The 12858-nt window shown below is 46.2% G+C and overlaps 1 protein-coding gene across 1 annotated transcript in view; it reads right to left on the bottom strand.

Annotated features, from left to right (window-relative positions):
- Nucleotides 1–12148, bottom strand: part of CTNNBL1 (catenin beta like 1) — a 110702-nt gene extending 98554 nt beyond the window's left edge. The window contains exon 1 of the mRNA XM_072996583.2: nt 11986–12148. Within this exon, the coding sequence (XP_072852684.2) occupies nt 11986–12015 (30 nt within the window). The 5' untranslated portion in view covers nt 12016–12148. The remainder of the gene's footprint in view (nt 1–11985) is intronic.
- Between the last annotated feature and the right edge of the window lie 710 nt (nt 12149–12858).

Genomic DNA, 12858 nt, shown 5'->3' with positions numbered 1-12858 from the left:
ACTGGAAGGACAGATCCTACAGCTGAGGCTCCAATCCTTTGGCCATCTCATGAGAAGAGAAGACTCCTTGGAAAAAACCTTGATGTTAGGAAAGTGCAACGGCAAGAGGAGAAGGGGACGACCGAGGATGAGATGGCTGGACAGTGTCTGCGAAGAAACCAACATGAATTTGACACAACTACGGGAGGCAGTGGAAGATAGGAGGGCCTGGCGTGCTCTGGTCCATGGAGTCACGAAGAGTTGGACACGACTAAACGACTAAACAACAACAACACAACACACAGACTGATTTTCTTCTGAAATTCCTTGGCTCAGTAGCCAGCACATATTTGCTTTACTGATGGAATTGCTATGTTCCTAGAAGGATATCACACATTTACACCATCAGTGCTATTTTTCAGCACAAATGTGGCAAAAGGTGGGGTTTGCTGTTATTATAGTCTCTCTGTCAGCAACACATTCTTTAATATGAAACTTCGATACAGAGTCTCTTGGAGACATCCAAGATCCAAGGATTGGCATCAGCTCGATTTGATCCTCACTAGATGCTCTAGCCTTCCCATTATTATGATCACACACAGTTATCAGGGTGCTAATTGCGATACTGATCACTTCTTGGTGTGTAGTAGAGTAAAATTGCGAACAAAGAGACTGTATCACATGAAAAAGGAAGGAAGACCACGTATTGACATCAGCAAGATTCGTGATCAAAGAAAAGTGGAGAAATTTGCCCAAGCACTTGAGGAAACCCTTCCAGGGTTGATGCAAATGCACCTGAATGATGGGAACATTTCAAGAATGCTGTCTATAACACCACCTTGTCCACCTTTGGCAAGAAGACCAAAAAGACGGACGACTGTTTCGAAGCCCTTTCGGAGGAGTTGATGCCAGCCATCGAGGATAAGAGGAGAGCTCTAGCAGCATACAAAGCCTGTCCTGGTGAGTACAACTTGCAAGCTCTAAGAGCTACTCATAGCTAAGTCTAACAGGCTGCCAGGAGATGTTCCAACGATTATTGGCTTCAGCTCTGCTCCCAGATACAGATAACAGCAGACACAGGTAACATCAAGGGAATGTATGATGGTATCAAGTAGGCTTTAGGTCCAATACAGAAGAAATCTGCTCCTTTGAAGTCTGCTACAGGCGTGATCATCCAGGACCAAGCACAGCAGATGGAACACTGGGTGCAGCACTACTCTGAGCTTTATTCCAGAGAGAATGTAGTAAACAAAGAGGCATTAAATAACACCGAGTGCCTGCCTATCTTGGAACAGTTGGACAGCGAACAAACTTTAGCAGAAATAAAAGCGGCCTTGGACTCCCTTGCCTCCAGCAAGGCACCTGGAAAGGATAACATCCCTGTTGAAGTGCTATAAAGGTACTGTATCATCTCCACTGAGCTGTATGAGATCTTCTGTCTTTGCTGGAGGGAAGGTGGAGTACCACAGGACATGAAGGATGCAAACATTATCACACTGTACAAGAACAAAGGAGACAGAGGCAACTGTAATAACTACCATGGCATCTCTCTTCTCAGCATTGTAGGGAAGCTGCTTGCCCGTATTGTGATGAAGAGGCTCAAAGTGCTTGCAGACAAGAGTTTATCCAGAATCAGTGTGGATTTCGAGCTAATAGATCCACCACTGACATGGTATTTTCCCTCAGACAGTTGCAGGAGAAATGTAAGGAACAATGACAGCCACTCTTCGTGGCCTTCATAGATCTCATAAAGGCCTTTGATCTGGTTAGCAGGGATGGCCTTTTTAAAATACTTCCCAAGACTGGATGTCCACCTCGACTCCTCAACATCATCAGGTCCTGTCATGAGGAAATGAAGGTCACTGTAGTTTTTGATGGCTCAACATCAGTTCCCTTTGACATCTAAAGTGGAGTGAAACAGGGCTGTGTCCTTGTGCCGACCCTGTTTGGGATCTTTTTGCTGTCATGCTGAAGCACGCCTTTGGAACTGCAACAGAAGGTGTCTATCTCCGGATTAGATCAGATGGAAAGCTCTTTAATCTCTCTAAATTGAGAGCAAAGTCCAGCTGAAATGCATGCGGGACTTCCTCTTCGACAATGATGCAGCCATTGTTGCCCACTCTGCTGAAGACCTCCAACAACTCATGAATCGTTTCAGCAAGGCCTGCCAAGACTTTGGACTAACAATCAGGCTGAAGAAAACACAAGTCATGGGCCAGGGTGTGGACTCACCTCCCTCTATTATCATCTCCACCCAAGAACTGGAGGTTGTTCATGATTTTGTGGCTCAATGATCTCTGACACTCTCTCCCTAGATGTTGAGCTGGATAAACACATTGGCAAAGCACCTACCATGTTCTCTAGACTCACAAAGAGAGTATGGCTTAACAAGGAGGGCATATACCAAGATCCAGGTCTATAGAGCCTGTGTCCTGAGCACACTCCTGTACTGCAGCGAGTCCTGGACCCTTTGTGCACAGCAGGAGAGGAAGCTGAACACATTCCATATGCATTGTCTCCAACACATTTTTGGTAACACCTGACAGGACAAAGTTTCAAATAAAGAGGTCCTAGAACGAGCTGGAATTTTCAGCATGCATACATTACTGAAACAGCGACGTCTACACTGGCTTGGGCACGTTGTGAGAATGGCTGATGGTCGGATGCCAAAAGATCTCCTGTATGGAGAATTAGTGCAGGGAAAGCGCCCCAGAGGAAGACCACAGCTGCAATGCAAGGCTATATGAATGCGAGATCTGAAGGCCTTACGAATGGACCTCAACAGATTGGAAACCCTGACATCTGACCGTTAAGCCTGGAGGCAGGCAGTGCATCGTGGCCTCTCCCAATTTGAATAGACAGTTGTCCAGCAGGCTGAGGCTAAGAGGCAGTCCTGAAATCAGGAAAACCGGGGAGCTGGACAGGGGATAGATTGTATTTGTCTACAGTGTGGAAGGGATGGTCACTCTTGAATTGGCCTTCTCAGCCACACTAGACTCTGTTCCAAGACTTCTATTCAGAGCACGTTGCCATAGTCTCTCGAGACTGAAGGATGCCTACACCTGTGGGAAATTAACACCAGGAAGTAGACCTCACAGGTGTGCTGCCAGAAGAAAAAAAGTTTCCTCAAGATTCTGCCAATGAAGAGGAAGGGGACACCCATCCGATCCTGTGAGCCGCCACATTCTAGCTGACAACCCAGCGACAGCTAATCTTAGGACCCTCATGTTTTTGGTAGCCAGCAAGTGACCAGGAAATAACTCCTCATAACTAAGCAAGCTTGCCAAAACATGTTGAAGTTACAGAAGCTCTTCCACCATCTGTAACCGAGACGTATTTTAGGAGGATAACAGGAAACAGGTGAATGAAAAAAGCAAGAAATATTATGCCTTTTGAAATATGTTGTTGGGCAGGAGCTCTACAGAAATCATGAACAGCCAAAAGGACAAATCAGAGGATGCCAGATCTAACTAAGCCAGAACTCTCCCTAGCAGTCAAAATGACTCCGCTGGGATATCATGAACAGGCAAGACTTATTGGAAAAGATAATAAAGCTAGAGAAAATAGAAAGTAGTTAAACAAAAGAGGAAGACCAACCAGGAGATGATTTACCCAGTGAAGAAACCATGACCTGGAGTCTTCAAGACCTCAGTAGGGCTGTTCATGATGGTGCCATCTGGGTCACTGTGGTTGTTGTTTAGTCGTGTCCGACTCTTCATGACCCAATGAACGAGAGCATGCCAGGCCCCCCTATTGTCCACTGCCTCCCGGAGTTGGATGAAATTCATGTTGGTTGCTTCAATGATACTGTCCAACCATCTCAACCTCTGTCGTCCCCTTCTCCTCTTGCCCACACACTTTCCTAACATCAAGGTCTTTTCCAGGGAGTCTTCTCTTCTCATGAGAAGGCCAAAGTACTGGATCCTCAGCTTCAGGACCCGTCCTTCCAGTGAGGACTCAGGGTTGATTTCCTTCAAAATGGATAGGTTTGTTCTCTGCAGTCCAGGGGACTCTCAAGAGCCTCCTCCAGCACCACAATTCAAAAGCATCCATTTTTGGGCGGTCAACCTTCTTTATGGTCCAGCTCTCACTTCCATACATCACTACTGGAAAAACCATAGCTTTGACTATGTGGACCTTTGTTGGCAGAGTGATGTCTCTGCTTTTTAACATGCTTATTAAGTTTGTCATCGTTTTCCTCCCAAGAAGCAGGCCTCTTTTGATTTCGTGGCTGCTGTCTCCATCTGCAGTGATCATGGAGCCCAAGAAAGTAAAATCTGTCACTGCCTCCATATCTTCCCCTTCTATTTCCCAGGAGGTGATGGGACCAGTGGCCATGATCTTAGTTTTTTTGATGTTGAGCTTCAGACCATTTTTTGCACTCTCCTCTTTCTTTCACCCTCATTAAGATGTTCCTTAATTCCTCCTCACTTTCTGCCATCAGAGTGGTATCATCTGCATATCGGAGGTTGCTGATGTTTCTTCCGGCAATCTTAATTCCGGCTTGGGATTCCTCCAGTCCAGCCTTCCTCATGATGTATTCTGCATATAAGTTGAATAAGCAGGGGGACAATATACAGCCTTGTCGGACTCCTTTCCCAATTTTGAACTAATCAGTTGTTCCATATCCAGTTCTAACTGTTGCTTCCTGTCCCACATATAGGTTTCTCAGGAGATAGATAAGGTGGTCAGGCATGCCCATATCTTTAAGGACTTGCCATAGTTTGCTGTGGTCCACACAATCAAAGGCTTTTGCATAGTCAAAGAAGCAAAAGTAGACTTTTTCTGGAACTCTCTGGCTTTCTCTATAATGCAGCGCATGTTAGCAATTTGGTCTGCAGTTCCTCTGCCCCTTTGGAATCCAGCTTGTACTTCTGGGAGTTCTTGGTTCACACACTGCTGAAGCTACCTTGGGAGGATTTTGAGCATAACCTTGCTAGCGTGTGAAATGAGTGCAACTGTATGGTACAGTAGTTGGAGCATTCTTTGGCACTGCCTTTCTTTGGGATTGGGATGTAGACTGATCTTTTCCAGTCCTCTGGCCACTGCTGAGTTTTCCAAACTTGCTGGCATATTGAATGTAGCACCTTAACAGCATCATCTTTTAAGATTTTAAATAGTTCCACTGGAATGCCATCACCTCCACTGGCCTTGTTGTTAGACAAGCTTTCTAAGGCCCACTTGACTTCACTCTCCAGGATGTCTGGGTCAAGGTCAGCAACCACATTATCTGGGTTGTCCGGGATGTCCAAATCTTTTTGGCATAATTCTTCTGTGTATTCTTGCCACCTCTTCTTGATGTCTTCTGCTTTTGTTAGGCCCCTCACATTTTTGTCCTTATTCATGTCCATCTTTGCACAAAATGTTCCTCTAATATCTCCAATTTTCCTGAACAGATCTCTGGTTTTTCCTTTTCTATTATTTTCCTGTATTTCTTTACATTGTTCATTTAAGAAGGCCCTCTTGTCTCTCCTTGCTATTCTTTGGAAGTTTGCATTCAATTTTCTGTAACTTTCCCTATCTCCCCTGCATTTTGTTTCCCTTCTCCTCTCTGGACAGCCACTTTGCTTTCTTGCATTTCCTTTTCTTTGGGATGGTTTTTGTTACTGCCTCCTGTACAGTGTTACGAGCCTCTATCCAAAGTTCTTCAGGCACTCTGTCCACCAAATCTAGTTCCTTAAATCTGTTCTTCACTTCCACTGTGTATTCATAAGGGATTTGGTTCAGATTACACCTGAATAGCCCAGTGGTTTTTCCTACTCTCTTCAGTTTAAGCTTGAATTCTGCAATGAGAAGCTGATGATCAGAGCCCCAATCAGCTCCAGGTCTTGTTTTTGCTGATTGTATTGAGCTCCTCCATCTTTGGCTGCAGAGAATATAATCAATCTGATTTCAGTATTGCCCACCTGGTGATTTCCATGTGTAGAGTCGCCTCTTGTGTTGCTGGAAAAGAGTGTTTTGATGACCAGCTTGTTCTCTTGACAAAACTCTATTAGCCTTTGCCCTGCTTCATTCTGAACTCCAAGGCCACACTTCCCTGTTGTTCCTTTTATCTCTTGGCTCCCTACTTTAGCATTCCAGTCCCCTAGAATGAGAAGAACATCTTTCTTTGGTGTCAGTTCTAGGTGTCGTAAATCTTCATAAAATTGGTCAATTACAGTCTCCTCAGCATTGGTGGTTGGTGCATAAATTCAGATGACTGTGATGTTGAAAGGTCTGCCTTGGATTAGTATTGACATCATTCTATCATTTTTGAGATTATATCCCATTACAGCTTTTCCCACTCTTTTGTTGACTATGAGGGCTACCCCATTCCTTCTACGGGATCCTTGCCCACAGTAGTAGATATAATAATCATCTGAACTGAATTCGCCCATTCCAGTCCATTTTAGTTCACTGACGCCCAGGATGTCAATGTTGATTCTTGCCATCTCCTGTTTGACCACATCCACCTTCCCAGACTTCCCAACTAGTCTGGGTCACTAGTTCAAGTGATATGAAATGTTTCAAGCCACAACTGATTTGTGGCGACACTGTAGGTTTTTTGAGGTACGTTGAGATATTTAGAAAGTAGTTTTACCAGTGCTACCCCTTGGTGAGTCTTCATGAGCGAGCAGGCATTGAACCCCATTCTCCAGAGTCCTAATCCTGTCTATTCACTACACCACATTAGCTTCCCACTCGGTCCTTGGGTCTACCGAGGTTGGATGGCACATAAAAACTACGATGAGAAGAAGAATAGGCTGGAAGTCAGATATACTATACAGAGTGATGGCCTTTTTCCCTTTCAGAGCCAAAAAGACAAATCCTTTCCCCAGCTTGAAAGGCGTTGTGTTTGTTATAAAGGAGGAGATAAAGAGGTGCTCTGAGTGTCCTTGCTGGAACCGGGTTGAATTAGCTGGATTTTATCCACTCCTCTAAGATGTCTAAGGAATCCTTAGCGTTAAAAGGAAGCAGTCAAGGAACCCCACTCACAGTCCTCAAGTCCTCTGCCGCCTCCACCTCTACTTTTTGTCCAGATCTCAGGCCCATCAAAAAAAATCAGGGGGGGGGCTCATCTTACTCTAGTTGGTTCAAGGCTGAACCAGGGACCCCTTCATGCCTTCTGAACAGCCGGCAAGTCCCATGTCCTGGACACTAGCCATTTAAAGAAGGTGTATGTGTATGAGTAATACCAGTGGAGAAAAGAAAACAATATAGAGAAAAGGAAAGGTGGAACCTCAAATTGCTGCCCAGAACCACAATCTCAGTGTTCTGTCCCACAGGGGAAAACCATGAGGTGCATCTGTAGCATGACACATCATTTCTATGGCACCTCACGGCTTTTCCTATTTGTCTGTCTTGCAGTAACAACCATCCTCTGTGGAACAGGATGCTAGAGGCACATCAGAAAGGCGCACCGGAACATCTCCCTTCCTAACCTGCATTGAGGAAGTATTACATGAGCAAGACAGTGCGTGCTATCTTGAACCACTGTCTGCCTTGTACATTTTATCCCTACGAGAAGATAAACAAAGACAGAAACATCCTAAACCCTTCACGTTAGCCAGAAAAGTCTCACCTTGGTTAGGGCAACACTAAGCGTTTCTCTCTTCTTTTTCCCCCATTGAGGAAAGGTTAAAACTCTTACAGAGCCATCCCTACTAAAGTGCCAGAGAGAAAATCCAAGCAGAATAAAATGCACCAATCAGTCTCAGAAGCCATGCGGCTTTGATTACAGCACCCGGATTCCGGGGAGGGGGGTGGCATGCTACGGGCACAAAGACCAATCCCTGGTTCTTTCAGAGGATCTTGAAAGCTCAAGGAGGAGTTTTCAAGACCATAAAATGAGCAGCTGCCACCATCCTTCCGCAGGTTATTTGCACTAAAACATTCTTTGCACAGTTTTGTTTAATCTGCAGAGCTTTTAGGAGGATGATACACAATATGTCCCCCTATTGGGGAGGGAGGAGAAGGTTGTGGTCCCTGCAAGGATTTACATTTTTGTGCCTCTGTGAAAGAAAAAGGTTGACCATACTGAAAAGGGGGGGGGGGGAGAGAAAATAAAAGGCCACCTACTTGTATTTTATTTTATTTTAATTTTATACTACACCATGTGGTAGCCTTTCCACTACTCTGAGAGGTTTCCAGCAATAAAAACGAACATACAGACATGTACATGAAACCAAGGCAAGAAGAGGCCAGGGAACCTCTCAGTTTTCTCTAAACAAGGCTCCGGGCAAACCTGGGCAATTTAGCTTCTTCAGTTCCATCATGCAGACATTCAAATTATTCTGCCTCCAAGCACGCTTCAAGAGCACAGGGGCTGCCTGACACTACACCTTATGTCCCTCGATGATAAACTAAGGTCCTCGGGGGCCCACAAGGAAAACATGGGTGGGGGGGGCAACAGCATCCTCCCACATACATATCCTCCAAAACCTGCTATTGGGAAGCATGCCACAACATATAGGGACACTCAGGTTTCCTTTGCGTTGCTTCACCTGACAAGCCATTTACAAATGTCAATTTCATCTCCCAAATGACTTTCTTTGCTGTGCTTTATCTATGCTTACCAATCAAATACTCTGAAAGATGTTTAGCGAGCCTCGTTTCAAACAAATGCATTTAGGACTAAGCACAAATTATTTTATTTCTTCAAAGTTTATAAAGCAGTGACCAGGCCGACAACGTGACTGGCCTCAGAAAGTCCAAGAAGGCCAGCACTGGGAGCAGGAAGCCTCAAACTTAATCACCAGTATAATCGCCAGAGCCCGGTTGTAAATACAAAAACAAAACAAAACTAAAACAAATCCATAGCACTTCACAGAAAATGCTACCAGCAGGGCGAATCCTGCCAAAGGCAATACAGTACATGGTACCATGAAGAGCCATACCTACCGAACGTCCCATCCTCTGTAAATTTGTCCAATCTCTTTTTAATGCTATCTAAAGCTGTGACCATCACTGCCCATATCAGTTTAAAAACATACCAATACACTTTATAACTGAACAGCCTTTTTTCCTTTTTTGGAAGGTCTACTTGGTTCTAGTACAGAAGGTGTGCAAATACGTTAAAAAGCTATTTGGAAATAACAGATCAATAAAATTTACTGCATCAGATGTCAGTGCAGGAATAGCTACACAGAAATCTGAAATGCAATAATAATAATAATAATAATAATAATAATAATAATAATAATAATAATAATAATAATAATAATAATAATAATAATAATAATAATAATAATAATAATAATAATAATAATAATAATACTCATCATCATCATCATCATCATCATCATGTGCCATCAAGCCAATTCTGACTTATGCTGACCCTTTTCAGGGTTCCCTAGGTAGAGAGCTTCTAAACCACCAAGCTATCCAGTCAGCTCTGAAATCTAACAAAGGTAACCAAAAACTGACAAGGGCCTGAAATGGAAGATGCTTTTAGAAAAGTACTAAAATTAACAGAAGAGAATAACTCAGATGTTATAGAAAAGCTTTCCAATCAAAGCTACAGAACAGAAATCATTCCTGACATTTGCTTAAGATATTACCTTTATTACTTTACCCCAAAAGGGAAAGTTAGTAATGGCTACAGAACAACTACCTTTTATAGGCCATTTATTTAAGGTTTTCTTGAAGATAATATATTACAGAATTTATACTGTGAGGCAAAGAAGGGGCAGAAGACATGCAGTTTAGATTCTGAGAAGGACAGAATGATGGATGCACTCAATTTGCAAGCACTGGGTGGAAGATCCTGTAGCAGAATCAGGGATATGTAAATCTTGCTCTATTCATGGTGATAAAGCCTTTGACAAAGTCCAACATGGTTCCCGGACGGAGCTGTTGGTATACCAAGATCCTGACTCAAAAAATATTCATACAATGAGCAATAAAAGGCTGCAGTACCAGCAGAAGGCACAGAGATACAAAGACCATGTGCTCAGGGACACATGCATTATAGATTCAGACACCAACCTTTCCAGTTAGAAATACACAGGTTTGGGTAACAGGAAGATAACGGGGTCCCTTCCAGCTCTGCAATTCTAAGACAGTGATGATAATCCTAGAACCATAGAAGAATTACGTTGGAAGGGGCCTGCAAGGCCATCAAGTCCAACCCCCTGCTCCCTGCAGGAATACAAATCAAAGCAGATCTGCCTGGCGGTTGTCTAAATTTCTCTTGAATGCCTCCAGGGTTGGAGCGCTCACCAACTCCCAAGGTCACTGGTTCCACTGTCGTACTGCTCTAACAGTTAGGAAGTTTTCCCCCAATATTCAGCCTAAATCTGGCTTCCTGCCCTGTGAGCCCACCGTTGAATGTCCTGCACTCTGGGTGATCAAAGCAGGAGGATGACTGAGTTTAAAAAGGTAAAGGTTCCCCTTGACAATTTTTTGTTCAGTCGTGTTCGACTCTAGGCGGCGGTGCTCATCCCCGTTTCCAAGCCATAGAGCCAGCGTTTTTTGTCCGAAGACAATCTTCTGTGGTCACATGGCCAGTGCGACTTAGACACGGAACGCTGTTACCTTCCCACCGAGGTGGTCCCTATTGATCTACTTGCATTTGCATGCTTTCGAACCGCTAGGTTGGCGGGAGCTAGGACAAGCGATGGACGCTCACTCCGTCGCATGGATTCGATCTTATGACGGCTGGTCTTCTGACCCTGCAGCACAGAGGCTTCTGCGGTTTAACCCACAGCGCCACCACGTCCCTTGCGCCACCACGTGGCGTTTACATTTGGTTTAATCTTAACATTTTGCATTAATGGCTAGAAATAAGTTATACAGTACTCTAAACTGGCTCCATGTTATCACACTGATGGAGGTCTTGACCGACCCGTCACCCCCTACAGCATCTCCTCCGGCTCTCCGCCCTCCTTCGCCCACTTGCTGAAGGCAGCAGAATTTGAGAAGCAAAGTTTGCAGGGAGACTCCCTCCCTCTCCTTCCTAAGCTTTCTTCTTTCCAGAGGAGAAGGAGGAGGAGGAGGAGGAGGAAGTTCCATCGGCTCCAGCCCTAGGCTTGGCTTTGGGAAGTCTTTGGAACGGGTGAGGCAAGTGGCTCAGGATTTGGCGCCGGATCAGGGCCGGGTGGATAAAAGGTTTCAGACACCCAAGACGTATGTCTGAACTGTGTTTGGATTCCCACCCTTCACGTGAAACACCAGCATCCCTCCTGGTCTGATGATGGTTCTGCCACCTCGCTAGGAGCGAAATCCCGTTATGCAATCATCCTCCTGATCCGACTCTGTTCGTCCCAGACTCTGTGCAAGTGGGTGACTCAGGCCACAAAAGCTCAAAAACTGGCTCCCAAAACGGGCCCTTCTCGCCTTGACCCTAAAGAACAGACCTGTTGGCTTCAACAAAGAATATTAAGGGGGAAAGGATCAGAAGCTTTTGAAATATGAATTTAAACCCCCACCCCACCCCGTGGGGTGAGTATCCGTGGGGGTCAAATGGGCGACTCAAGAAAGGGACAAAAGAAAGAGCCAGAAACAAGGCACGAAAAGGGAAGAAGCCAGAATTCTTCGGGAGGCTGAAAGGGCAGATTGTCACACCTGATCATTCAAGGGGGAAAAGAAAGGGGGAGGGGGGAGGAGGAGGGCGTTGGGGGCCCTTCTCGCCCCCTCCCCAGTCGAAGCAGCCCTCGGGGGGGGGGGGGTTGGCTGGCTTCCAAGAGGATTCCCTCAAACATAGGCTTCCTTCTCTCTTGACCTGGCCGTCCTGGCAGGGCTGTTGTGAAGGCGGGAGACCAAGGCCCGGCCCGGCCATCGCCCCCCTCCCAACACACACACACACACACACACCCAGCCGCTCTCAGAGAAGGGGCCCGCGCGCTCCCTCCTCACCACAGACCGGCTAGGTAGGCCAGCCCCAGCCAGCCCCGAGGGGGAAGGACTGACTCCAGGGCCCATCCTCCCCCCCCCCCCGGGCCGGGCCTTCCTCGCCAAAGGCCGCCGAACCCCAACCCCCCCCCCTCACCGGTCGCCCTCCTCGTGTGTCCCCCCCAAAAAAAATACCTGGTAGTTGAGCAGCTCGCCCACGTCCATGGCGACGGCTCCCGGGACTGTCGCAAACTGTCGCGCGGCTGCCGCCAAGCACCCGGCGGAAGGGAAGTTCAGGACGAGGCAGGCGGCCGGCTCTGCCGGAAAGCGCGACCAGAAGGCGCCGCCACACCGCCGTAAAGACCCGCCGGCGCGCTAGACCGTAAATACCGTAGTAGCGGCGCTTAGGCTTCTTCTCTTTCCGCGCGGCCGGGAAACTGCGCCGAGTTTCGGTTCCTCTTCTGGACTGCGGGGGGGGGGGTTGGAGAAAGATTTTTTTATTTGCAGAGTTCCCATTTCACAGAGATAAAGGCAAGGCTGGAAGGCTGGTCTCTTGGGGCAGAGCCTTGGCAGGACTTCGCATCGTGGGCCATTCATTCATCCATCCATCCATCCATCCATCCATCCATCCATCCATCCATCCATCCATCCATACACAGCCCCCAAGGCGGCTCACAGCAGATAAAACTATAAGACTAGCACAAGTTTTAAATATGCTCCATAAATATCATAGTCAAAACGATTAAACTGATCATCAAGGTTGAAAACAATGTTAAAACATTTAAACATCTGTAAGTTACAAACCAGCGTACCTGAGACTTAAAAGCCTGCCTGAAAAGGAAAGTCTTTGCCTGAGGATGATGGAAGGGCAAGAGGGAGGCTGCCAACTGGGCTTCGGGTCCATTCCCATGCTGGGGGAGGATGGGCAGTAAGGGGTGGCAGAGGCCCCCAGAGAAATGCCAGCCACATTACGTGGGTAGCAAGGTCTTTAAACTGGCGCTTGTATGGCACTTTATATATGTTTTATGTGTATGCACAGCCCTTGCCACGTAACTGGGATTACTTGGC

Source organism: Pogona vitticeps, chromosome 4 (assembly GCF_051106095.1).
Source record: "Pogona vitticeps strain Pit_001003342236 chromosome 4, PviZW2.1, whole genome shotgun sequence".
NCBI classification, from domain to species: Eukaryota; Metazoa; Chordata; class Lepidosauria; order Squamata; family Agamidae; genus Pogona; species Pogona vitticeps.
Note: the sequence above shows the minus strand (reverse complement) of the source record. Positions and strands in the feature narration are given on the sequence as shown.